Below are 24,651 nucleotides of genomic sequence, written 5' to 3' on the forward strand. Positions count from 1 at the left end.
CATTATATATATTAAATTATTAATATTTAATTATTAGTATTTTGTCAAAAAATATATTTAATTATTAGTAGTATTTATTATTATGATCTATGACACTTGACCAATTGATGAAAATGATGTATAAGTTTATGTTATGAGTGGTCCTCGGTAAATTGGACTATTCCTTTGGTTTTTGGTAGAACTTTTATTAGCAGTACAACTTTGATTCTGCTGGTAGAAAAACTAAAACAACTTTAAAGTTTGTTTGATTTATTTTTTTAAGGACACTATTATTTATTGCACAAAAATATAGTAATATACATACACAACTCTAAAGTCGAAGGAAAAATCATGATTGTTGTCTAATGACATCTAGAGAATAACAACATGTGAAATTTTTATAATACATAAACTTCTCTCAAACACCATTTGACCGTAACACACTTACACTCTCTAAAGCAAATTTCTAATATACATGTCACAACACTCTAACCAAGGGTAAGAGAGAAATAAAAGAGTCAAATATAAATTTAAAGTGAGTTCAATTTCTTTCGACATGTGTAATCAACATGTGTAAACTTCCCGTTGTCCATTTTGAAAATATTTTCTTTCAACACATTGTGTAATTTTGATTGTATCAACATATATTTGACTCGTATTTTCACAAGACAAAATTGATTAGTCCATCAAATTTATCTATGTCAAACTTAACAACACTAGAACAATTTCAACATTACAGTTGTATGAAAATTGTAAATCGTCCACCAAATAGGGTCTAAGGAAAAAGAGTTGAGTCACAGTGGATCACTTAAGTACTAAGTCTTTACATAATACATCAATTCAAGTATCACACAAATCTTATTGGTTAACGACATGCTATGGACACTCGCAAGAATATTCTTAGCCATACCCATGAATTGTATGTTCATCTCTCAAATCCAATTCCTCCTACTTCTCATTTTCCATGTTAGGAATATTTCCTTTCAATGCCTAGTATATTTTCCACAAGGAAAAATTGTTTCTTCTATCAAATATCTCTATGTCAAATTTCATGACACTTGATAAATTTTAAGTATGAAATATGTAAATCATGCCCCAAAAAGTTTTCTAGAAAAGAGAGATCAGTCACAATGGACTACTAAGCACCAAGTCTTTTTTAGTCAAAACCCTTCGCAAATAGCACTTGTAGAATAACATAATTCTTATGATGTGGAAGAGCAAACAATGCTGCAATCATATAGCGTACTAAGAATTTGATACTCAATCTAACGAAAAACTCTAATACAAATTTTTGGGAAAAACAACAAAGAGAAATTAAAAAACACAATCAAAATATAAGAATATAGGGTGAAAAACTCCAAAATCAGATAAAAAACCACGATCATGATTCAATGACAACCATATAATAAAAGTGTGTAAAAAATTGTTACAACATATAAACTTCTTTCAAACACCCCACAATCTTAGTACACTCACATTCTCTAAAGCAAATATCTAGTTAACACCTCATAAAACTCTAGAACAAGCAATATAAGAGCCTTGGTTCAACTTAGTGGAAAGACGAAAGTATGATCCATGTATACTATTAGATCCTTGTATTAAAAATTCTTGATGGTGTAGTCAGAAGGTGTATACCATTGATTGTTTTAATGGTTCAATAATATGATGTGCAAGACTCATATTTTGTGTGGAGAAGTGGTATGTCTCTTTCTTGTGTTCTTGAACATTGACTCGTTGCTGCTCCGGATTTTCCTCAACAAGATTAAACATAATTTTATGAGGAATTGAGTAAGGTAAACAAAAATAATCTAATATAGCCATAAGAAAAATACTAGATGGAGCTTCTGCTGGATCTAATCGTAACTTGTATTTGAATCCAAAATCTTATAGTAGGTCACACGTAATTTCACAAACTTCTTAACCTTGCGTCTTGTCTCTAAATTTTCACTTATACAAGAACAATTAACCAACCCTAATCTAAACACAGATTTTATTCTATCAATAAAGTGTAATCTTAACCTTTCCCATTGAATCTAACTTTTTAGTGCCTATACAAAACAGAGCACCTTTCGTTCACTTCACTTCTTACTTATACACCTCACCAAAATCTCACTCACCCCATTTAATCTCCTATATTCTGCGTCATCTCTCACATCACCACTAACCACACACACTCACACAGGAGAAATTCTTAGGTGGTCCAGGACCAAGAAATTTTCTTTGGTCACAACCAAAGAAAGAAGAGAGAGAAGAGAGAAGAGAGAAGAGAGAGAAAATGAAAAGTATTTATTTATTTGTGAAGAGAGAGAAGGTAAAAACTCTATGTGTGACCAAACCAAATTTCTTGGTCCTGGTTCACACAAGAGTTTCTCCTCACACAGTCACACCCATATCTCTCTCTAAAAAAAATAAAATAAAAAAAGCACAAAAATTCCAAATCCAAACCCAAAAAAGTAACAAAAATTCTCTCTATGACTATTACACATAGCACTTCCTATGTTCCTATTGAACACTACCTATGAAGCACAAACATTTTTCAGATTAGACGCGTCTCAGTATCGGACACAACACACGTGTTGTGTTCAATATCGACACATATAATAACACTAAATTATGTGATTTTCTTAAATTATCAACGGTATTAACGTGTCAGTGTCTGATGTCTGTATTCGTATCTGTGTTTCATATGAAACTATCCTTTGCTACTTCATTTCAATCTTTCACATATTATTAACGGTGTCAACGTGTCCGTATCGTGTCAGGTATTCATATCGATACTTCTTAACACACTACCCTAACCTAACCCTTTGTTACTTCATTTCAATCTTTCTGCTACTTTACTTTACTTTTGACTATACAAATATTAAAAATAAATAATGATCCACATGGATTAATTAATATTACTATATGATATGATATAATCTAAAGTATTGAAAATAGTACAGTAACAAAAAGAGTCTTTTATAGGTTCTCTCTATCCATCTATATAATATAGTTCAGTTTCATCAGAACATACCTTTGAGTCTATATTTCTTTTCCTGCTTTTGCGGCTTCTCGCCGCCTTTGCCGTTTAGTTTCTGCCTTTTTCTGTGCCAATTGGTGGCGCGCATTAAAGCACCGGTGTTCTCAACTCAATCAACAATCTTCAAACTCTTGCAGTATCTGAACAATCTTATTGCATTTAAAGCTTCTCAAGAACAATTCTTCTAGCCATTATTAGCCTATACACTTTTCAGTAATAGCTTCTTTACTTCACAGTTCACATCACATTCAATTACATAACAAGGTTGCTTTGTTCTTAAATAAAGGGTTGGTTTTGTTTTTTCATTTAGCAACACTTTTGTTGAAAGAAAAAAACTTAACTAGTAAGGTTAGTTCATAATATCTTTGTAGCCCATTTCATTTTTTGGTTTGTAATATATGATTTTGAGTTAAAGTTTAATTTTTTAGCATTTATTTGGATCTGGGCTAGTTTATATTTTTTTTGTTCTCTTGATAGTTATTGATCATGTTTTTTGTTCTGTTTTTGTTGTGTTTTTTTTGTATGTTTCAGATCCATAAGGTTTTTTAAGACATATTTTGTTGTGAGAAAAGAGAAACAATGTTGCCACAAAAACAAGCAGAGGAAGCTATAGTAAGTAGCTTCAATGAAACAGATCAACAAGAAGGAGTAGTTGGAAGAGAAGAAGAGCAAGAAGATCATTCATTCAGTGTCAAGAATTTTCTTTGGCATGGTGGTTCTGTTTGGGATGCATGGTTCAGCTGTGCTTCAAATCAAGTATAAAACCACTTTCAAAAAAAGCACTTTTTTCTCTTCTTTTTCTTCTTCATTTTAACTTATGTTGATGGTTTTTTAGGTGGCTCAAGTGTTGTTGACACTACCATATTCATTCTCTCAACTTGGAATGCTATCTGGAATCTTGCTTCAAGTTTTCTATGGAATCCTTGGAAGTTGGACTGCTTATCTTATTAGTGTTCTCTATGTTGAATACCGTTCTAGAAAAGAGAAGGAAAATGTTAATTTCAAGAACCATGTCATTCAGGTATGTTTGTTTTTGTATTCTTCCTACAACCACTTGTTTCTAATCTCTTTCCTAAAAAAGGACCTTTTTTTTATACCATGTTTGAAACCACTTTGATTTTGTTAAAAGTTTTAAAGCGTAGTTTTAATCAAAGTTACGTGATTCTGACAAACTCACCGTGAATCAAGTATCAGTGTTTTTGATATTGCGAAGAATCATAGTCAAATAAAGTCGATACGGTCTTAATCGCGCTACCCTAGCTAAGATATCAAAAATATTGAAATCTTAAATCTTTTTTAAAAAAAAGGCTTGAATAGAAGTTTATCCTATATGGAATTTTGACTGTAATGAAACTTATTGGAATGGATTTCAGTGGTTTGAAGTGCTTGATGGATTACTGGGTCCATATTGGAAAGCATTGGGGCTAGCTTTCAATTGTACTTTCCTTCTCTTTGGATCTGTGATTCAGCTTATAGCTTGTGCTAGGTAAGATCTTTTTTTCAAATGCTATCTCCTAGCTAGAATGTTTGTATTGTCGTTTTGTTGAAGTTCTAAAGTGTAACTAAAAATCACACTGACACGTAGTGATTCTGTCAAACTCGTAACTAACTTAAACAAATGTTTCATTGATTATTAACAATTTTTTACTGGTTGAAACAGTAACATCTACTACATAAATGACAACTTGGACAAAAGAACATGGACTTATATCTTTGGAGCATGTTGTGCTACAACTGTGTTCATACCATCCTTCCACAATTACCGTATTTGGTCCTTCCTTGGACTTGGGATGACTACATACACTGCTTGGTACCTTACTATAGCTTCCATTGTTCATGGCCAGGTAAATTAACTAGCCAAAAAAAAAAAAATTCAAAATCTTATAAAATTTGAAATCTTTAATTAGATATTGTAAAGATATGATTTTGGAAATAATGTTGCAGGCAGAAAATGTGACACATACTGGTCCAAAAAAATTAGTGTTGTACTTCACTGGAGCAACCAATATACTATACACATTTGGTGGACATGCTGTTACAGTGTAAGTTAGAATAATCTTTTTCATTTTCATCATGTCAATTTTTTTCTATCTTCTTCTTCTTCTCTTAGCAGCTTTTGCCGGTTATATCTTTTTTCAAGATCATAGGACAAAAATCATGGAAAGATCTTTTGTTCTTTTGGGAAATATAATGCCCATCCTTGCAAAGAAGGAAAAAATTATCTCAAAGGAAAAGATACTATAGTGGATAATAAAATTTATGTATAAAGTGTATACTATAATGTAATGTTTCACTAGGTTCCAAAAAACTATTATAGCATCTAAGCTATATCAAAGTCTTTAGTCATAATAGTCTTTGTTCTTTTCCTAATCACCGTTACTTAATATGGTTATTAAAAGACAATGATGTCTAATTCAATTAAAGATACCTAATTTAAGAATATTGGGTTATTTGTTTAAGGAAAATGCTAACCATACCCCTAGGGTGTACTTCTTATGGAACCTAGTAAATATTGACATTTAGCTCCTCAATAAGGTTCATGAACTATACATAAACACACTTGGTTTAAATTATTTGATTTTATATTGCTAAGATATCAAGTAATTAAATAATAGAATAATTTTTACTTTTTTACTTTGTCAATTTTATCTAATCTAAATATTATTTTAACTATATGATGATATGATGTATGGCTGGCTCCCACTCCCATTGTATTGTACTTGACTACTACTAGTGTCCCTTTTTTGTAATCTAAGTAAAAACAAAGTGGCAATAGTGCCAAGAGAGTAAACAAAAGTGACTTTAATTTTCTTTATCTGTTTATAGAAATTCCAATGTGACCAATTATTGTGATTATTCCATATGATCTGAATGAAAAAAGAAAAAATGTAAATGTTGCAGAGAGATTATGCACGCCATGTGGAAGCCACAAAAATTCAAGTACATATATTTGATGGCAACTTTATACGTTTTCACATTAACGATTCCTTCTGCCACTGCTGTTTATTGGGCCTTTGGTGATGAACTTCTTAACCATTCCAATGCTTTCTCTCTCCTCCCTAAAAATGGTTGGCGTGATGGTGCTGTTATACTTATGCTCATTCATCAGGTAATTTAATTTAATTAATTTTACTAGCTTTTTTTTAAAAATTTATACACTATTTTTGTCACATATTGTAACTATTTTAAGGGTGATGTTATGTAATATACTTATTCTTTATTTATTTGAAAAGGTATAGGAATAAAACTAGGGAAACTATATTCAAATAAGCATTTTTTTGGTTTATAAACTTTTCTATAAAAAGAAGAATATTTCATTTTATCAAATAAAATAATAGAATATCATATCATTCTGTATTTATTTAAAGCATTTCAATAGATACGTTACATCACTTTGTCATGTTAACACCCACTGCAATAAATGTTACTTTGAAATAAGCTTATGACTTATGAGTATTTGACACACCTTAGGCAAAACTTCTAACAACTGATTTGCACTTCAGTTAGAATTAAAATGACATTTTATCTTTAAACTTATTGTACATTCAAAAATTTTAACTGTAATCTTCTATATAATACACATCCAAAGAAATTATTAATTGTACATTTCTACTTTTTTTTGCTTTGAATAATACACATATGAATACTTTTTTAACTAAATTTCTATATGATAGTAAGAATTACAAATAACAGTATTATTAAAAAAAAGGGTAATTAATACTTTCTTAATATTTTAAGTGACAAATAATTAAATTAAATCAATATTTTGATAAAATACAACAAAGAGAGTATAGGTAGCCACACATAAATGATAAAAAAAGGAGCAAATAGGTGCAACAAAAGCACAACAAATAAATGCATTGAATGATCTCAAAACTTTATGTTAAATTATTGAATAAAAAATGTTCACTGTATATGTACCAAAAAATGATTCTAATGTTTCCCTCTAATAAATGTGTGCAGTTCATCACATTTGGTTTTGCGTGTACTCCATTGTACTTTGTATGGGAGAAAGTAATAGGAATGCATGACACAAGAAGCATTTGTCTAAGGGCACTAGCAAGGTTACCAGTTGTGATTCCTATTTGGTTCTTGGCTATCATTTTCCCATTTTTTGGACCCATCAATTCTGCTGTTGGAGCTCTTCTTGTTAGCTTCACTGTTTACATCATTCCTTCTCTAGCTCATATGCTTACTTACCGAAAAGCCACCGCGAGAAAGGTAAACCATTCGATGTTTTTTAAGATTTTAGCGTCTTTTAGGGTTTGTTTGGTTCGAAAAAATGTTTTCTATTGCGTATAGTGCATGATAAGGAACATTTTGAGTTCACATTTAATGTTTTCCTATTTAGGAAAAATTTATGTGAAAAGTGAAAACAAAATTTCTATTCAAAATTCCTATAGAAAATGTCGTACAAACCAAATCTTTTCAACACCCTACATCATAGGATTAGATTTAGTTTTTGCATTATGTAGTTTCATGTTCTTGAAATAGATGTGTACTGTTAGTGTAGGGATACTTTTATAGCCTTTCATTTAATGTTAAAGTCTTTACATACTCTAAGGTTGGTTTTGGTTGGAATATTATTCTAAAGTTTTATTTAGTACATGATTCTATGATTGTTACCTAATCATCTTACTAATGCCCTATAAGATTATTTTTTAATGATAATAAATCATAATTAGATCTCTTAAGGTAATGCCACATGCTCTTGAATGTGCTTTTCCTCATAAAGTTTGACTTAAACACATGATTGAAATAAGTTGCTTCTATTATAGTATTATGATCTTTAGTCTTTACCTAATGATCTGCCTAATAGACTTTTAAGATGCTTTTTATTGACTAAATCTGCCAAAGTAGCATCCCTTATATACATTAATATGTATTATTATGTACATACGAAGTTGTATTAACATGGTGTGACACATTTGACAGATACGGTAAGTATATGGTTAGAAGTTCGATCAATTAGGGCAAGACAGTATTGTAATTATCTGAATTTAAAGGAGGGTATAGATGCCATTTAACATTCCTTGGACATCCGCATTTGATGGAGACTTTCTCCTATATATATATTCCACTATTAAATTGAAGTGACCACTATAGTTAGGAGAGAGAGCAGAAAATGTACAAAAGCATTTAAGGCTTGAATTTGGAAACATTAGAAAAAGAGGTGGAAACTGGTGGGAAGTCATTTTCGTTTAGTTATTTGCTACATACATACTACAGTTATACCAGTACCGTACTATGCCTCTAATTGAGAGCTGGCATAGTTGATTGATATCTTACCCCAATTATTCAAATTAGGACAACATTGGAAATATATTTTTGAACTAAAGTCCAATAATATTATGAACCTCATGCACTTGTTCTTATTTGCTTTATATAATTTTTTTAATTCTATCTGGCTTCACTTCATTATTGCTTCTTTTTTTGTGTACTTTCCTGAGTAATTCAATAGTATTGTAGGGACACTTCAAATTGAAGAGGTGTCTGATGTTCGATGCGTGTCAATGTTGTGTCAGTATCGTGTCTAATGTACATGTTTGTGTCAATGGTTGAGTAATTCAATAGTATTGTAGTTCTTTGTAGGGGCACTTAAAATTTGAAGAGGTGTCTAATGTTCGATGCGTATGTTGTGTCAGTATTGTGTCGGGTGTACTCTGACGATCTTGTCACTCCTTAATGATCTAACTTTGTATTTTTATTATTTTGTAGAATGCTGCTGAAAAGCCACCTTTCTTCATGCCAAGCTGGACAGCAATGTATATTTTTAATGCATTTATTGTGATATGGGTTTTGGTGGTTGGGTTTGGGTTTGGAGGATGGGCTAGTATGACCAACTTCATTAGACAAATTGATACATTTGGGCTTTTTGCTAAGTGCTACCAATGCAAACCTCCACCAGTCATGGCTGCAGCACCACCTCCTCATGCTCTTCATCATTGAAATTACAACTCACTCACCTCAACATAGAAGAAAAATTCACCTGAATTTGCCACTCTTATAATAGTCTCTCATAGGTCCCTCAATCTTTTGTAACATACATGGAGGGATATAGTAGTAATACTCAACCCCTTCATTTGGTTTGTGTGCTGGCTGTGTGTTGTGCAAGTTTTCTTTTTCCTCTCTTTTCCTTTGTTTTATATTATACAGTTTTTTTCTTCTTCTACCCTTTTAAGATTAGTTGATTAAAAATAGTGTGGATGAATGGTTATGATTCCTTTGCTATATATGCATAGGCTAATTAAATTACATGTGTTTTGGTATCTTCCTTTTTTGATTTTGTTTTGGTATCTTACTTTTTATTTATCTCCACTTTGAAGATTGTATAAAGATTTTGCTTCCTTTTTTGTGTGCTAATAGATTTAATATGTGTAGCTCCGACACTTCATATTAAAAGTTTGTTCAATTAGACACATGACGGTCTCCAACGTCGACACAAAATCCGCATATAAGGTTATGTTTAAATACTTTATTTTCTCATAATTATATGACCAGTATCGATGTGCCAGTGTCGTATCTTGTCCGAATTTATTATGTTTCGGCGCCTCATAAGATTCAATCCTCATTATTACTTTGCATGTTTCCAAAAGATACCAATGGGCAGAGGGGATAGGTTTTGTAGTGTTAATGGGTTGTGTGTGGGACTTGTTTAATCACTCACTTCATATTGATTCCTCACTCTTCATTCATGGTGAAAGGAAATGGAACGTGGACCCGTTTTTTGTTCACATGGACCGCATGTGATTTCTTCTGCTCTTCATGTGCTATTCTTGAGTGACCAATATTTATTTATTATACAAAAAAAATGTTGTTTCATTAAATCTTAAGTCATGATGCATGAACCACTCTGCCAGCAAGTTAACACCCATATTTCATGTCATTGGATTTGTTTATTTGTCTCCTTGATATTTTAGTGATTTATGAAATGAAATTTAAATGAGTGAATCAAAAAATTTGGGCTGAAAAATGATTTTATTGGTTCCCTAATTTGAGGCAGAGAAGGGGATTCTAGGGGTTTCCTTTATTTGTAGTAAAGTGGAACCACCTGAATCTCCAAGTTAAGGACACACCCAATATTACTCAATTGACTAAATATGTGAGTAAATCATGGAGAGCAATTTAGCACAGATTTCATGGGAAAATAATAAGAAAAAAAATATTTTTTTCAAGAACTTTAGTAAACAATTCTATATCTTATTGTTAAAGACAAGTTGAAACTTTTAAGAGCATAGAGTTTTAAGAATAAAATTCGGGTAATTGAATTCTATTTTTGCTGTGTAAGAGCAACTTTAATGTTGTTTATTTGGTTGCTTAAATATAAGCAATTTGCCTAATCTTTATTTTTATTTTTTTTTTCATTGTAGTTCGATTACACATAGGTGTGGGAATAGGCTAAATCGAAATAGATTTTGCACTATAAGTTTGATATTGTTAAATAGTTTAAGATTTGGCAATGTTATCAACCACGGCTTATTGTTAGCTTGAATTTGACTTATTCGAAAATCTATTACGACATGGTTACATATTCAAAGATTTATTTCATGATTGTGTGTAGGTATGACATGATATATCTTTACGGATCTTGCTAACAAGTTCTCTAAATACACTCTATAAGGATTTCAAATTAAAAAATTGTTCTATGAAAAAGTCAGACTTTTTTCTTTAGCTTGAGCAATACTTTAATATCAAATAAAAAACTTGAGACCTTCTTCCATTACAACCAACCCACTTGAATTTAATCATTTATATCTTTTTATATTTTTCTATCGTTTTGCACTAAGGACTAAAGATATTTAAACTGCGTAACTTAAGACACGACATGACCTCCAACTTTCACCTCGAAATTAGAAATGCTTCTTTTGCCAAAATTGTGTTCGATATATTATGCCAAAATTGCATACACTTCTAACTTCTAATGCTTGTCTTCAACTTCTCATTTAATTCCTCTCTCGACTCTACAAGTATGACAATATCATCTGCAAAAAGCATACATTGCAATGCTAACTTTGGATGTGTTATGTACCTGCGTAAAAAACACGTAAAACCATAAGCAAAAATAAATCACAATAATTTTATTTATATAAAATGTAAATTAAAGTAAAAAAATTAACAATAGCTATGTAATAAAAAAATAGTTTGACAAACACTTCAAAGTGTCAAATCCATGCTGATAAAAAACGTCAAATTCATCTATACCCTAACTTTTTACAGATAACTTATTTGGAGTAGCTTAAATATAAAATATACTCGGTCATACAACAACAACAAAACCTTATCTCAATAAGTGGGATCGGCTACATGAATCAAATTAAACCATAATGTTCTATCATAAACCATATTAAGATGACGCCTCTGGTCGTTACTCTTCATCAACTAAAGGCAGTCATTGACATAGCCAAAAATTTAAAATCAATAATATCATGGTAAACATTTTTGTATTCCAAAGGGAAGATGTAATTGGATGAGTTTGTTGATTGATTTCAAATTGTTGAACATGTGTTTGAGTACAAGGAAGTTATTGAGGAGCATAAAGTGAAAATCTTTGTTTTTTTTTTTTTTGGGGGAAGTAAAGATTTTTGTTGTCAAGCTAAAGAAACACGATTTGAAAGGGTCAGATAATCTTAAAGGAAAATGCGAGTGTGAAGAAAAAAAACAAAAGATTAATTACATGGGATAAAATGTTCTAACTCATTATTATCAAGCCAATTTTATTGACCAGAGTGGATGCAAGATCAGAAACAGATTATGGAATGATACATCAAGATGTAGGTAGCATTTCAAAGTCATGTTCACTCAAATAAATCCACGCAATTCTCAGTATTGTGGACTTCAGAACCAGAGATCACATCAATTCCAGCAGTACATCCTCATTCTGGTGCTCATCACGGAGCTGAGAAATCAACTCAGCATTGTCCAAACCAGCATTATCAGCGATGGTTGTTGGGATAGCCAAGAGTGCTCGGGAAAGTGCCTCCTCCATTTGCAAGAGACTTTTTTCCTGGAGTTTTCCTAGCCAATGAATCAATTTCCTTTGCCATTACCATTTCAGGCCACCCGCCTCCAAGTAACAACCTACTGTCATTGGCGGTCTGAGATAGCACACACAAGGCATCATGCAATGACCTCTCAGCCTCATCAAGAACATGGTGGCTGTGACAAAAACAAACGTCAGGCTGAAAGTGCATGTGCAACACAAAAGTAAAAATAAAAACTTTCAGTCAAATCTGTTAAATAACAGTTGTATACTCATACATACAAAAAAGTCCATACATGTTCAGCTCAAATGCACTGACTAGACCATAAAAAATGGTAAGGAGCTGGTGAATATAAGGACATAAACTAACTTTGCATGATCATACAAGTGTGCATAAAAGCAATTAATATCCAACATTTCAGCAGTCCAGTTAAATCATTGGACTCAATAATTATACGTTGCAATTTATTCCTTTTAAAAAATAATTACTGCAGTTTATAAAATATTTCAAAACAAACAAAATTAAAAAATTAGAATCTTATACATTAACCTTCAATAAACCAGCATAGAAACTGAATATAAGGATCATTTGTATTACGCAATTCCTATCAATTACTAATACTATGATCTACCACAAATAGATAATGAAACATATTAAAAAAATACTGCCAGAATAAGAAAACCTCAAAAGAAAAAATGCTATGAAGTGATATGTTATCAAGATTAAAATCCTTGAATATGTAAATGAACATCAGAAAGGAATTTTCAAAAACAAAAGAAGAAAAAGTACCTAGCACGCACCTCTCAGAACTATTGTGCATGCCTGCCACATTGCAACACCAGAAAACTTAATCAATATATCCTCACCAATAATAATATCTTCGATAAGTTCACATTGCCCAAGCTTAACAGACTCTGGGTTGTCAAAGGTTGAAGCATTTTCACCACCAGTTACCAGAGCCAGACGCTCAAAACATTGGATGCCATGACCTATTATCTTGTTCATCTTTTCTTTCATTTTCTCCTTCAATCTCAGTAACTTTAGACATAGAGTCCCCACGAACACGAGCTCCGTATATCTTCACCCTGTCTGTGCCCATGGCAGTGTTTGCAACCAATATATTTGCATTACTCACATTATTAACTAGTCCATGCAACTAAGACAAAAATAAACTAGTCCAAGCAACTAAGACAAACTCTCCAAATCACACCATTGAATAATATATTTGTATATACATACATGAATTAACAGTGAAATCACCCTATGATCAGCATAAATATGTACTATTCATTTGCTAATGTAATTGATGGAAAAGAAATCTAGATCTAGGCTTTCAAAAACCAGACAGACATCTTTTTACCTAATCAAAACCAAAGACTGAACAAGCGTGTCCTAGCATTAGACACACATCAATCTGAAATGAAACTAAACCATCTTGACAAATTTGGCTATTTAACCCGAGTAATAAAAATAGATAATTCACGGAACATGGCTCATTAATTTATTAATTTAATGAAAGACAAAGCAGAACTTACTTAATAGTGTCCTGGCGTCACATAACGAAAACCATCAAGCAACTAATAATTGAAGCTCTGGATGAATCATATTCAGTTTCATCAAAAGTTCATTACATTTAATACTTGCTCCTACAGATGTATGCTGTGAAAACTTTGGAAGTATCTTCTCTATATCAACATCTTTTGACATGTTACATAGGCAAGCTAAGATGGTCGAAGTTAATTTCGAGTCCAGAACAACATCCTTATCAGCCATTTGTTGAAGCATGGAAACAACATTTTCTGTCTTTCCCTTTAAACTATACCCCTTTAGCAAAGAATCAAATAGCACAGCATCTGGTACATGACCACAAGAGACCATTCTCTCATAAAGTGACGCGGCCTCATCCAACTGCCCGAGTTTTAAGAACCTGTTTATTAATATTGAAAATGTAATATTGTCAGGGACCAAATTAACGTTAAACATCTCCAATAGCAATTCATTGGCTGATTTAACATCTCCTGCTTTGAGCGTTCCATCGATTATTATATTAAACGAGACAACATCAGGATCGTGATTCACATTTCTCATTTCTTGAAATAAGTTCCTAGCTTGCTCCAAACTACTTTCTTTGCATAAGGATGCCATTAATGTATTGTATTCACTTACTGTCGGTCTAGTTCCAGAAGCTCTTTTTTTATTGAAAAGTCCTTTTGCAATACTTAGCATTTGCATTTTGCAAAGACCATTAATCAAGACAGTATAGGTCATTGCGTTTGGGGAAATTCCCGAGTCAACTGCATCCTTCCATAATTCCAATGCCTTGGTAAGCTTTCCAGCACTTAGATAACCGTCGATCAAAATATTGTAAGTTACTATGTTGCTTGGGAACCCCCTTTCAACCATTGTATAGTAGACCCTTTTGGCATGACGAAGACGCTGTTGTTTGCAAAGTTCTTGAATTACCAAATTAAATGCGAAGACATCAGGCTTTATATGGAACTCCTTGCTCATTAACAGGTTCAAAAGGTCCACAGCCTCATCAATTTTCCCAACTCCACATAGTCCTTTCACTAATGTGCTGTAGGTAACCACATCAGGTTTCTTCCCTTTCTCTGCCATAGTTTCCAGAATCCCGAGTGCATCATCTACCCGACCTTCCTTACAAAGTCCATTTATGATAGCGTTATATGTTACATTATTCGGCTCTTCCCCCCTTTTCACCATCAAATCCAACACTTTAATCGCATCAGACGCCCTTCCGTTTTTGCAAAGCCCGTCAGCTAAAACCGTATACGCAACAACATCAGGACGAACCTTACAACTCGTCATAGTATCCAACATTTGTGACGCTTCTTTCCATTTCTGTTTCTTGCAAAGAGCATTCATCAAACAACTATAAGTAACAACATTAGGCGTAACATTCTTTCTCAACATCTCATTAAAAAGTTCTTTCCCCCTCTCAATATCACCTTTGTTACAAAATCCACTAATCAAAGCACTATACACAAACACATCACCCTCCAAACCCATCTTCTCCATCTCCTCCAACAATCCAAAACCCTCCTCAACCTCCCCATTCTTACAAAACCCATCAATCAAAGCACTAAACGTAACCAAATTCGGATTACAATCCCCAACCTTCATCTCCTCAAACAACTCCCTAGCTTCAACCAATCTCTTACCTTTACAAAGTCCATTAATAACCGTATTATAACTAACACAGTCAGGAACCAAACAATTCCTCTTCATCATGCAAAACAAATCCATAGCCTTATCACTATCACCACTTTGACAAAAACCCTTTAACAAAAGGTTGAAATTATACACATTTAAATGAAAACCACGCTTCATAATCAACCCCAAGACCCCAAAAGCAAAACTTGGCTTCTGGGTATAGACAAAACTTTCAATCAAAGCAGATAAAGAAGTAAAACACGGGAAAACAGAGACACTGACCATTTTGGAATGAACAGAGATTACATGGTCGTAGTGTTTTGCTTTTCGTAGGTTGTCTATGAGAGTGTTGCAGGATAAATAAGATGGTATTGAATTCGGGAAGTCTTGGAGGGTACGGTGGAAGTGAGAAAGAGCTTCGGAAAGAGCAGGAGATAAATAAGAATATGATGATGACAATGAAGAAAAGTGAAAGGGGTGAAGAGTGGTGGGAATGGAGAAGGTGGAATGTGAAAGGAGGCGTTTTGGTATCATTGTTAGAAGGTGGTGAGGTTTTTGACTGTATGGGGATTCTCACGGAGGCAGAAGGGACTAACAAAGTTCAGGGTTGGAAAAAAAACGATGGTGTGATGAGAAAGGGACTAATGAAGTTCACGGTTGGACAAAAGAATAGATTTGTCCAACTTTCCCTAGAGTTGCATAAAAATGTTAAGAATGCATTGAAATGTTAGGAAATACAATTTCAAAGTGAACACGTCTGAGCGAACTCTCACCATTCCTGCCCGCTCGCCTTTCTCTTCACTTGCTTCATGTTTAACAATTCCATCAATCTGTAGCATTCACGATACAATAAATCATAACATGTAATGAATGACCTGCAAAGATAGATAAATATAAATACAGTGTCAAATAATCAAATCACAAAGAGGTATGTATCTATGTTCCAATTCACAATAACAACAATCATAAACTACATTTTAATACATAAAATAACAATAATAGCTACAACAACAATCATAAACTACTACATCAAAGAAATAACAAAAAATTAGGAGAAAATAGGATACACATTGACTGTGTAAAAAAATATTTTTCCACTATGATCCAATAGCAACCATATACTCCGCCAAATTACTTCACTACACCCAACTTTAATGGCATGACGTGGAGAAATAATTTATTCCAATTCAGTGTAAAATTAATTTACACTGACAGAGCATATCCACTAAACTCTATTAACAAAATAGAAAATTGACAGCAGCAAAAGACAAATGAAAAACACATTAACCAATAACCAGCAAAAGAAATGAAAGAAATAAAAAAGCGAAGAAATGAAGAATTTTGAACCTGATGATGTAGCTCAAGCAATGGCACTTTAACCGCTGTTGAATGAGCTGATAGAGTTCCGTGAGAGCACCGGTACGAAGATTGGTGCGGTGTTTTAGCAGACAAAGTCTCGGCGGCCGGAATCGCCTTCTCCTGTGTCGGTGGCGATAGCCGCGAGGTTTGAGGGTAGAGAGAAAGAATGAAATGTTATGAGAGCAGAGAAAGAGTGAAACAAAACGAGAAAGAAGAGAGAGGGTTTAACTTTGCGGTGGTTCTGTAAACGCATGTGATCAAAAGGAGGGTCTTGTGTAATGGAGGGTTGAGAATTGAGATTAATCCAGATGTAAAAAATGTTTATATTGACTTATTTCAACTTACATAAATTTTGTAAAATTGTTTGAAAGGCTTTTTAAAACAACTTGTAACACCCACGACGTGGCTTTCGATATCCCGCCAGTTGGATACGAAAGGTTCCCGCCAGTTGGAACGGGCACTATCCGTAAGGATGACCCCACGTTAATGAGAGGAACCGAATCACATCGGAATGAGAGGGATCCGGAGGCCGTGTAGGTATGAGACTACATGGTTGAAAGAAGGCTTATAAGAATTGTTAGGTACTACCCATATCAACAAGATGCATCTTCTTTTCGGTAGCTCATTCCATAAGAACTCCACAGTTAAGCGTGCTTGACTTGGAACAATTTTGGGATGGGTGACCTACCGGGAAGTTTCCCGGTAAGCATGTTAGTGAGGACAAAGCATGCGAAAAAGACTCGTGTTGGTTTGTGGGGTTAGTCGGCAATCCTGAAAGCAGTCTGGGATGTTACACAACTTATGACATATATGTAGATGTCAATTCTTATTTCATCACAAACTTAAATAAAAAAGTTTTAGATCACACATGAGTGAATAAAAGTATAAGTAAAAACTAAAAAGAATTAAACAAAAAATGAAAAACATGTGCAATATTGCACATGTTAAAGTAACTAAAAATGAAATTTAATATTAAATTCACAAATTTCAATACAAACTCATTTTTAATTTTGTTTAACATGTACAAATTTGCACATAATAGAAAAACTCTTTTTTAAATAAGTAAACAATATATAATTTGATGTGTGTGCTTAAATCATTTTTATTTAGATTAATGTGTTGCTAAAATTCAAGTATCAGATTTAAAATTAGATTAATGTGTTGCTAAAATTCAAGTAACAGATGATTCTCGTATGGTTAATCCAATCCCTCAGATTTTGGGAGTTATGAGTAAGGATCCTCTCCAATTTGCCTTTATTAGTACTAGTAAAATGAGTAAGGATCCTCTCCACTTATAACTAGTAAAATATAGTCAAAATATGTTATGTGAATAATGCACATAATCAAACTAAATTACTCATTTTGGGATGGAAGGATAACATTCTTGGACAACAGTTATTTTAATGGCTTAATATCTTTCATTCCTTATGGAGGTAAAAAACCCAAGTTTTTAATGCATTGATATTGTGTTCTCTATGTATAGGTTGTCTGAGATCTGGTAAGGGTACATACAACATAAGGAGTTCTCGAGATTCATAGAGAAACATAAAGAAACAATTGAGGACTGAAAAAACTATGGAAAAGGGCAACATGTTAAAGGAATCCAGTACAGAAATACTATCTGAAAAACCTATGAAAAATGGCAATATGTTAAAAGTTGTTTACAAAAAATTATTTAAAAGTTAAACAATTGTTTTTTCAATGTAAATTTTATTTTCTGATTCCTAAACATGTGCCTTTAGGACACATGTTAGAAAGACAAAAAACTATCTATAAGAATCATTGATTTTTTAAAAATTGTGATAACAGCGTATGATATCATAAAAAGTTTCCACCAACATTCAAACAACATTATCAAAATTAAACCGCTAGTACATTCATTGAGGATTCAAATAGCCAAATTCCAGTTGGCAGCTAGACTGATACAAACCAAAGACACGTGAAATATAACAAAAATGATTTAAAAGAAGAAAAAGCTAGCACCCAGGTGAAAAAGGAAATGACATAACAATAATCAAAATTTTAAACAAGCACATAAGTTCAATTGTGACCAGTTGATTTAAACGGTTAGAGCACCAATTCTGTAGTGATTTGCTTTTGGTTGCTGATCCCAGATTGCAAATTTCTGGAAAATGTCAGAATTTGCCAAGGCATGGCGGCAAGCATCTGAAAGTTGGATGATCACTAGATTTTTACATTCTGTCTTCTCTCCTCCTTGGAGCACAAGTTATGATTTCATCGACTCTAAGGATCATCTCAGCCGCCTCTGTTGCAGATAGCAATACAGCCTGCTTGACTTTGAATGCTTCACAAATGCCCCGTTGAAACATGTCTCCAACCTACGAGAAGTACACATCGGTCAAAGTATACTAGCCAAAAAGAAAATAGAAAGGAAGCATGCTGAGCTAGCGGCCTACATGATATTTTTCTAAAATACGACATAAACCTTTGTAAAATCGCTCGTACATATACTCGGTTAATAAATGATAAAAACTTCTCAAAAACTAGTTGCCAAGGGTAAAGAATCAAGTCACTTGAGTACTTCACTAAGCCTCTCATATTATTCAGTGGGACGCCAAAGTCCCTATCATACACATCCTAACTCCACTGTATCCACTAGGGAGTAAATCTAATTAAGAAATGACTGCATGAAATAAATACAAACTTATTTAAATTTCAATGAGACATGTTTTATACCAAAATCACTATGAATGACCAGAGTGAATGCAGTGATCAGAAACAGATCTACTGCCAAGAAAAAGATTATAGAATGATATATCACTGCAATTCTCAGAATTGTACTTACAGAACCAGAGATGACATCAATTCCAGCAGTACATCCCTCGTTCTGGTGCTCAGCACGGAGCTGAGAAATCAACTCAGCACTGTCCAATCCAGCATTATCAGCAATGGTTGTTGGGATAGCCAAGAGTGCCCGGGAAAATGCCTCCATTGCAAGAGATTTTTTTCCTGGAGTTTTTCTAGCCAATGCATCAATTTCCTTTGCCATTACCATTTCAGGCCACCCGCCTCCAAGTAACACCCTGCTATCATTGACAGTCTGAGATAGCACACACAAAGCATCATGCAATGACCTCTCAGCCTCATCAAGGACATGGTGGCTGCCACAAAAACAGATGTCAGGCTTAACTCAAATTTGTTAAAAAAAAATTGTCTACTCATGCATACAAAAAGTACCATACATATCCAGCTCAAATGCATTGATCGAAGCCATAAAAAACAGTAAGGAGCAGGGCAATAAAAGGACATAAACAAACTTTGTATGATAACACAAGAACATGTGTGCATAAAAGCAATTAATGTTCACAATTTAAGCGGTCTAGTTAAACCATTGGACTCAATGATTATAAGCGAAAATTTATGAATTATTTATAAAAAAAAAAACAAAATTAAAGTTTTTTTTTTTTTAAGGAAAATAATAAGTTAGAATCCTTTACATTAACCTTCAATAAACCAGCACAAAAACTGAATAAAAGGGTCATTTGTACTACGCAATTCATATCAAACACTGATCAACTGTGAATAGACAGTGAAATACTGCAATCAAATACTGCCAGAATAAGAAAACCTCAAGAATTCAAGAAAAAAAATCCCTGAATATGTAAAAGAACAACATTGGAAAGGAATTTACAATGACAAAAAAAGGAAACGTACCTAGCACCTCTCAGAACTATTGTGCATGCCTGCCCCATTGCAACACCAGAAAACTTGATCAATTTATCCTCACCAATCATAATCTCTTCAATAAGCTCACATTGCCCAAGCTTAACAGACTCAGGGTTGTCAAAGGTTGAAGCAATTTCACCACCAGTTACCAGAGCCAGACGCTCAATACCATCAAAATCAGCATGCTCAATAGCCAATATTCCTGCATCAGCAAAGAGCTCCTCTGGGAAATTGTAAATCAACTGCCTGTTAACAAAACAGTTGATGCCATGACCTATTATCTTGTTCACCTTTTCTTTCATTTTCTCCTTCTCAGCTCCTTCAATCTCAGCAACTTTAGCCATAGAGTCGACACGAACACGGGCTCCGTATATCTTCACCTTGTCTGTGTCCATTGCAGTGTTTGCAACTAGTATCTTTGCATTCTCTATGCGTTTGGGTTGTCCAATACCAATTTTCTTGTCAAGAATAAATCTAAACAAAAATATAATCCAATTTAGAAACAGAAATACTATTTTTTACCTAGAGTGATACAAATGGTTCATTATACAGGATAGTTAAGTTGGCAATATTTTGAATTCAGTCAAGGTACTTGAAGACTACGTATGCAACTCAATACAAAAGAAAAAACCGCAGGTTTCAAAAAAGGATAGAATAGAAGCATTTGATACTCGACTAAAAAAATATTCCAAATTTTCAGTAATATTACCCTTCATCTAAAAATGAGTCTATCAGTGATCCTCCGGGTTTCTTTATAATCTGGACAGATTCTAAATTGGTGCTTCCCTGTAATATGAAAATGGAAATGAAAAGTTAAATAGTTAATTTTATGACAATAGAGATCACTATAAAAAAAAAAAAAAATCCTGACGTATAGCATATTTGTAAGAACAAAATACTTAATAACTAAAAAGACAATTAAACTGCAAACATTCTGTGCTTTTAAGAACATTAGAACAAACTGTGGTTCAAGGATAATAGAAAACATTATCACAAATGAAATACTCTTATAACCTGGCAAAAATATAACCATGTTCAACCCTTATCAGTGAATATCGTTTACAAAGCACTCCAAGGCCCAAACTAGCTATCATGAAATTATATTAGAAAACTGAAAAAACTGTGGTTCAAGGATTGGAAGAAATTGAAGGGCTATGTACATATTATAAGAATGGATTATAAATTGTAGGATCATATAAAAGAATTGTAACCAGATTTCTAAATAAAACACACTTTTAAGTATTTAGCCAATCATGCAGAAAAGTATATAGATCAAAATCGTATCAAATTTTTATAAACTGGAGTTTTTGCAGATATGAAGCAAAGAAGAAATCATGGCAACAGTCCATACACTATTTGCTAAATCCATCAAAATTGGACACATTATTAGTAGGGTAGTCGGTAGTCACCAATCACCTTTAGTCTCATTACAGCATCTACAGCTAATTTTGCGAAATGCTCCTTGTCTTGCGAGAGAATTTTGGAGCTCAAAGTAGTCCTTGCAATGTTCATCAAGTCTAACCTGAATTTCACTGCAAAATCCAGAAAATTTATGTATAAGATATTATGACAAGAGAATGCTTTTGTATCTGACCCTGCTGTAAACAGATAACAATTCTAATGATAACGATAAATTCAAAGGCTACAGAGCCAATGGTAAACCTAACATCCAAAAGGGAAAATAAATACCAGCATCTTCTTTGTTGTCCACAACCTTCTCTACCAATGCATTACGAGCACACTCAGCCGCCATTCGGAAACCTAAAAATCATATCCGATAATGTCAAATATATTGATATTAAACACATATGCATCATTTGAAAGAAAATCATTTGAAACCAAACATGACAGAAAACTGCAGTATGGACGGAGTGGGACAACAATCATGCAAAGTTTATCAGAATTATAAAGGACTTTTAAAGCACCATTATCAAACTTTGATGCTTTATGTTTCTGATGCTTCCCACAATTTTTACTTTTTACTCATCTTTCAGGAAGATGAATGGTCCGCTGACAATGAAACCAAACTAAAGGAAGAATAAAAGTGACAGCCTTGGATAGAAAAAACTGAAAATGAAAGATTTTCATTGACTGCTACTGTTACATTAGATCACATCCATCAATAATCGGTCCTTAATTTAATTACAAAGATGGAACAACTAAATTTTAGAAACTATAAACATTTTACATTTATTTGCTTCAAAGTAGCATTCAAAGATGTTACTAACCAAAGAAATATCTTCTGTACAATATACATAAAAATATTAGGTTAGACGATAAGGAAAATGTAGCTTTCAACAGCAATTCAATTACTTATCAAGGTTAATTTCCTAACACTCGGAATGTGAATCAATGAAAAGAAAAGAAACGAACCTGCTATTATAGTCATTGGATGAATTTTAGCTGCAACCAACTTTTCTGCCTCCCTTAAAAGCTCCCCAGCCAATACAACAACAGAGGTAGTTCCATCGCCAACTTCATCATCTTGAACTTTAGAAATGTCAACGAGGACTTTAGCAGCTGGGTTATCAATATGAAGGGACTTCAAGATTGTAGCACCGTCATTAGTAACAGTAACTTCACGCCCTCTACCCGTTGACTGCAGAATTTTATCCTGCAAACGCCATCCCAAACATGTAAATTACTTAGTTCTTTCTTAGTAGCAGAAAATAAAATCGTTTAGCATGACATTTCACTAGTGAATAAGAATTTTTACCATTCCCTTTGGGCCTAAGGTAGTCTTAACCAAGTCAGCGATAGCCATAGCCCCGACAAATGATGACTGTACAAAACCAATTCATAAACACAATTAGTTAGAGTTAACCAACTTTCCGCAGACTAACATAAAAATGAAAATGCATTGAAATATTAGCTATGAAGCGTGGACATATAAACAAAACGAACACTAACACATAACAATTTGTGAAAAAGAGATACTTTGATGTAATCACATGTGTTGGTGTTGACTCTTGAGTAAGTGTCAGACACCAAACACATTTTTGATTAGAAGTGTCAGTGCAACAGTGAATTTTAGCCAATACAATTCCAAAGCGAATACATCACAATGAAATCAATAACACATTTTGACACTCACCATTCTCGCCCGCTCTCCTTTCTCTTCACTTGCTTCATCTTTAAAAATTCTATCAATCTGTAAGCATTCAAAGCACAATAAATTTCCAAATATAAATTAAAAAAAATTAAATAAGGAAACAAAATAACTAAGATTAGTAGCAAGCAAGTAACTTACCGCCATTGTGGGAACTCAATGAAATGTAATGAATCACCTGCAAAAATTGATAAATACACCCCCGTTACATAATCAATCACCACTACAGAGTTTGGATTATTGAAGTTAGGGTTGAGTAGATAAATGAGATCGGGAACAAAAAAAGGTTGAAATGATTCAAACTGAAAATGAAGTAAGCAGCGAAGAAAGAGAAATGAAGATTTGAAATGATGAAACAAAAACACAATACCTCAGAGAGTGAAATGCAATGAGATGCTAGAAAGCGCGAGAGAGAGTTGGCTAGGTTGAGAGAAAGAGTGAGTATGAACTAGCAAACTTCCCAAATTACAAATACAACCCTTGTTGCTGTCTAGGGTGGGAGACCTTGATAGGTCTCCTACGGTGCATTGTCTTTTGTAACCGTTGGATTAGTTAAGCCCACCATAAACCAATACACTAGATTATTTTTCTTTTCTCTCTCATGAGCTTTCATCTTTCTTCTGGGCCCCCTCTGTTTGCTTACACTCTCGTCGGCCGACCACCAACAGTGGCCAGTAGTCGATCCTCCGCCACTGTGAAACACGCCGAGCCTCAAAGATTTTTCTGTCTAACGCTGATGTTGACGCCGACGTCGATGTTGCCGACACAGCTGTCATCTTCCATATATTTGGATCCAAACCGAAAAAAGTAATAATAATCAATTTTTAGATCCGTTTTCAGTGAGGCATTCGCATTCTTCTCCTTCTCCGACCTTTAAATCATTGAGAGCTACAAATAGTTTTTAGTTGCGACCTTAATAATAATAATAATATAATAATAATAATAATCAATTGTAATAATAATAATCAATATTCATGTCAAGATCCAAAAACTATGAGTTGCTTAATCGACCTTATGACCATACTGTCCTTCCTTCTCAAATTCACTCTCTTTGAATCGTAGGAATATATCTTGTTAGAGTACAAATTCTGTTTCTTTTTTATTTCTTTAGTAGGAAGATTAATGGAATTTAATTATTGTTGATAATAAGGATCCAAATCTGGTGATAAAAGTTTTTTTAAGGGAAATCTAGTGATGATAGTTGTTGTTATTATGATGAAAAACGGATTCAAATCTCATAAAAAGCAAAAACAGCGTAACAATGCGGTGGTGTCACAACAAGGAGAGAGAGAGAGAGAGAATGCAGAGAGAAAAACAGAATGGTGAACAAAACATATTTT

At 33.4% G+C, this 24,651-nt stretch overlaps 2 protein-coding genes and 1 pseudogene across 4 annotated transcripts; 1 reads left to right on the forward strand and 2 right to left on the reverse strand.

Moving 5' to 3' along the window:
• Positions 1–2,993: 2,993 nt before the first annotated feature.
• On the forward strand, positions 2,994–9,270 carry LOC146907938 (auxin transporter-like protein 2). 2 transcript variants are annotated; one of them, XM_085726185.1, is made up of 9 exons: positions 2,994–3,349; positions 3,533–3,757; positions 3,837–4,022; positions 4,375–4,487; positions 4,662–4,845; positions 4,946–5,043; positions 5,903–6,110; positions 6,965–7,222; positions 8,720–9,270. In XM_085726185.1, exons 2-9 carry the CDS (start codon positions 3,581–3,583, stop codon positions 8,948–8,950), a joined length of 1,455 nt encoding a protein of 484 aa, XP_085582311.1. In that variant the 5' UTR covers positions 2,994–3,349; positions 3,533–3,580; the 3' UTR covers positions 8,951–9,270. The 2 variants fall into 2 exon arrangements, with proteins under 2 accessions (XP_085582311.1, XP_085582312.1); XM_085726186.1 differs by having other exon boundaries at positions 2,994–3,288.
• Positions 9,271–11,647: 2,377 nt separating this feature from the next.
• LOC146907939 (uncharacterized) lies at positions 11,648–15,839 on the reverse strand (annotated as a pseudogene). The gene is made up of 3 exons (XR_015018873.1): positions 13,574–15,839; positions 12,783–13,112; positions 11,648–12,157 (listed from the first exon to the last, which is right to left on the reverse strand). The product of XR_015018873.1 is annotated as an uncharacterized LOC146907939 (transcript).
• A 2,527-nt stretch (positions 15,840–18,366) lies between these two features.
• LOC146907940 (T-complex protein 1 subunit beta) lies at positions 18,367–23,756 on the reverse strand. Its single transcript, XM_085726187.1, has 11 exons — positions 23,682–23,756; positions 23,453–23,489; positions 23,297–23,353; positions 22,919–22,984; positions 22,576–22,816; positions 21,892–21,963; positions 21,619–21,734; positions 20,912–20,988; positions 20,191–20,676; positions 19,322–19,637; positions 18,367–18,854 (listed from the first exon to the last, which is right to left on the reverse strand). Exons 2-11 carry the CDS (start codon positions 23,456–23,458, stop codon positions 18,708–18,710), a joined length of 1,584 nt encoding a protein of 527 aa, XP_085582313.1. The 5' UTR covers positions 23,459–23,489; positions 23,682–23,756; the 3' UTR covers positions 18,367–18,707.
• Positions 23,757–24,651: the final 895 nt, after the last annotated feature.

This window comes from Medicago sativa, chromosome 7, assembly GCF_051527215.1.
Source record: "Medicago sativa cultivar Bolivia chromosome 7, Bolivia_mono, whole genome shotgun sequence".
In the NCBI taxonomy this organism is placed as follows: Eukaryota; Viridiplantae; Streptophyta; class Magnoliopsida; order Fabales; family Fabaceae; genus Medicago; species Medicago sativa.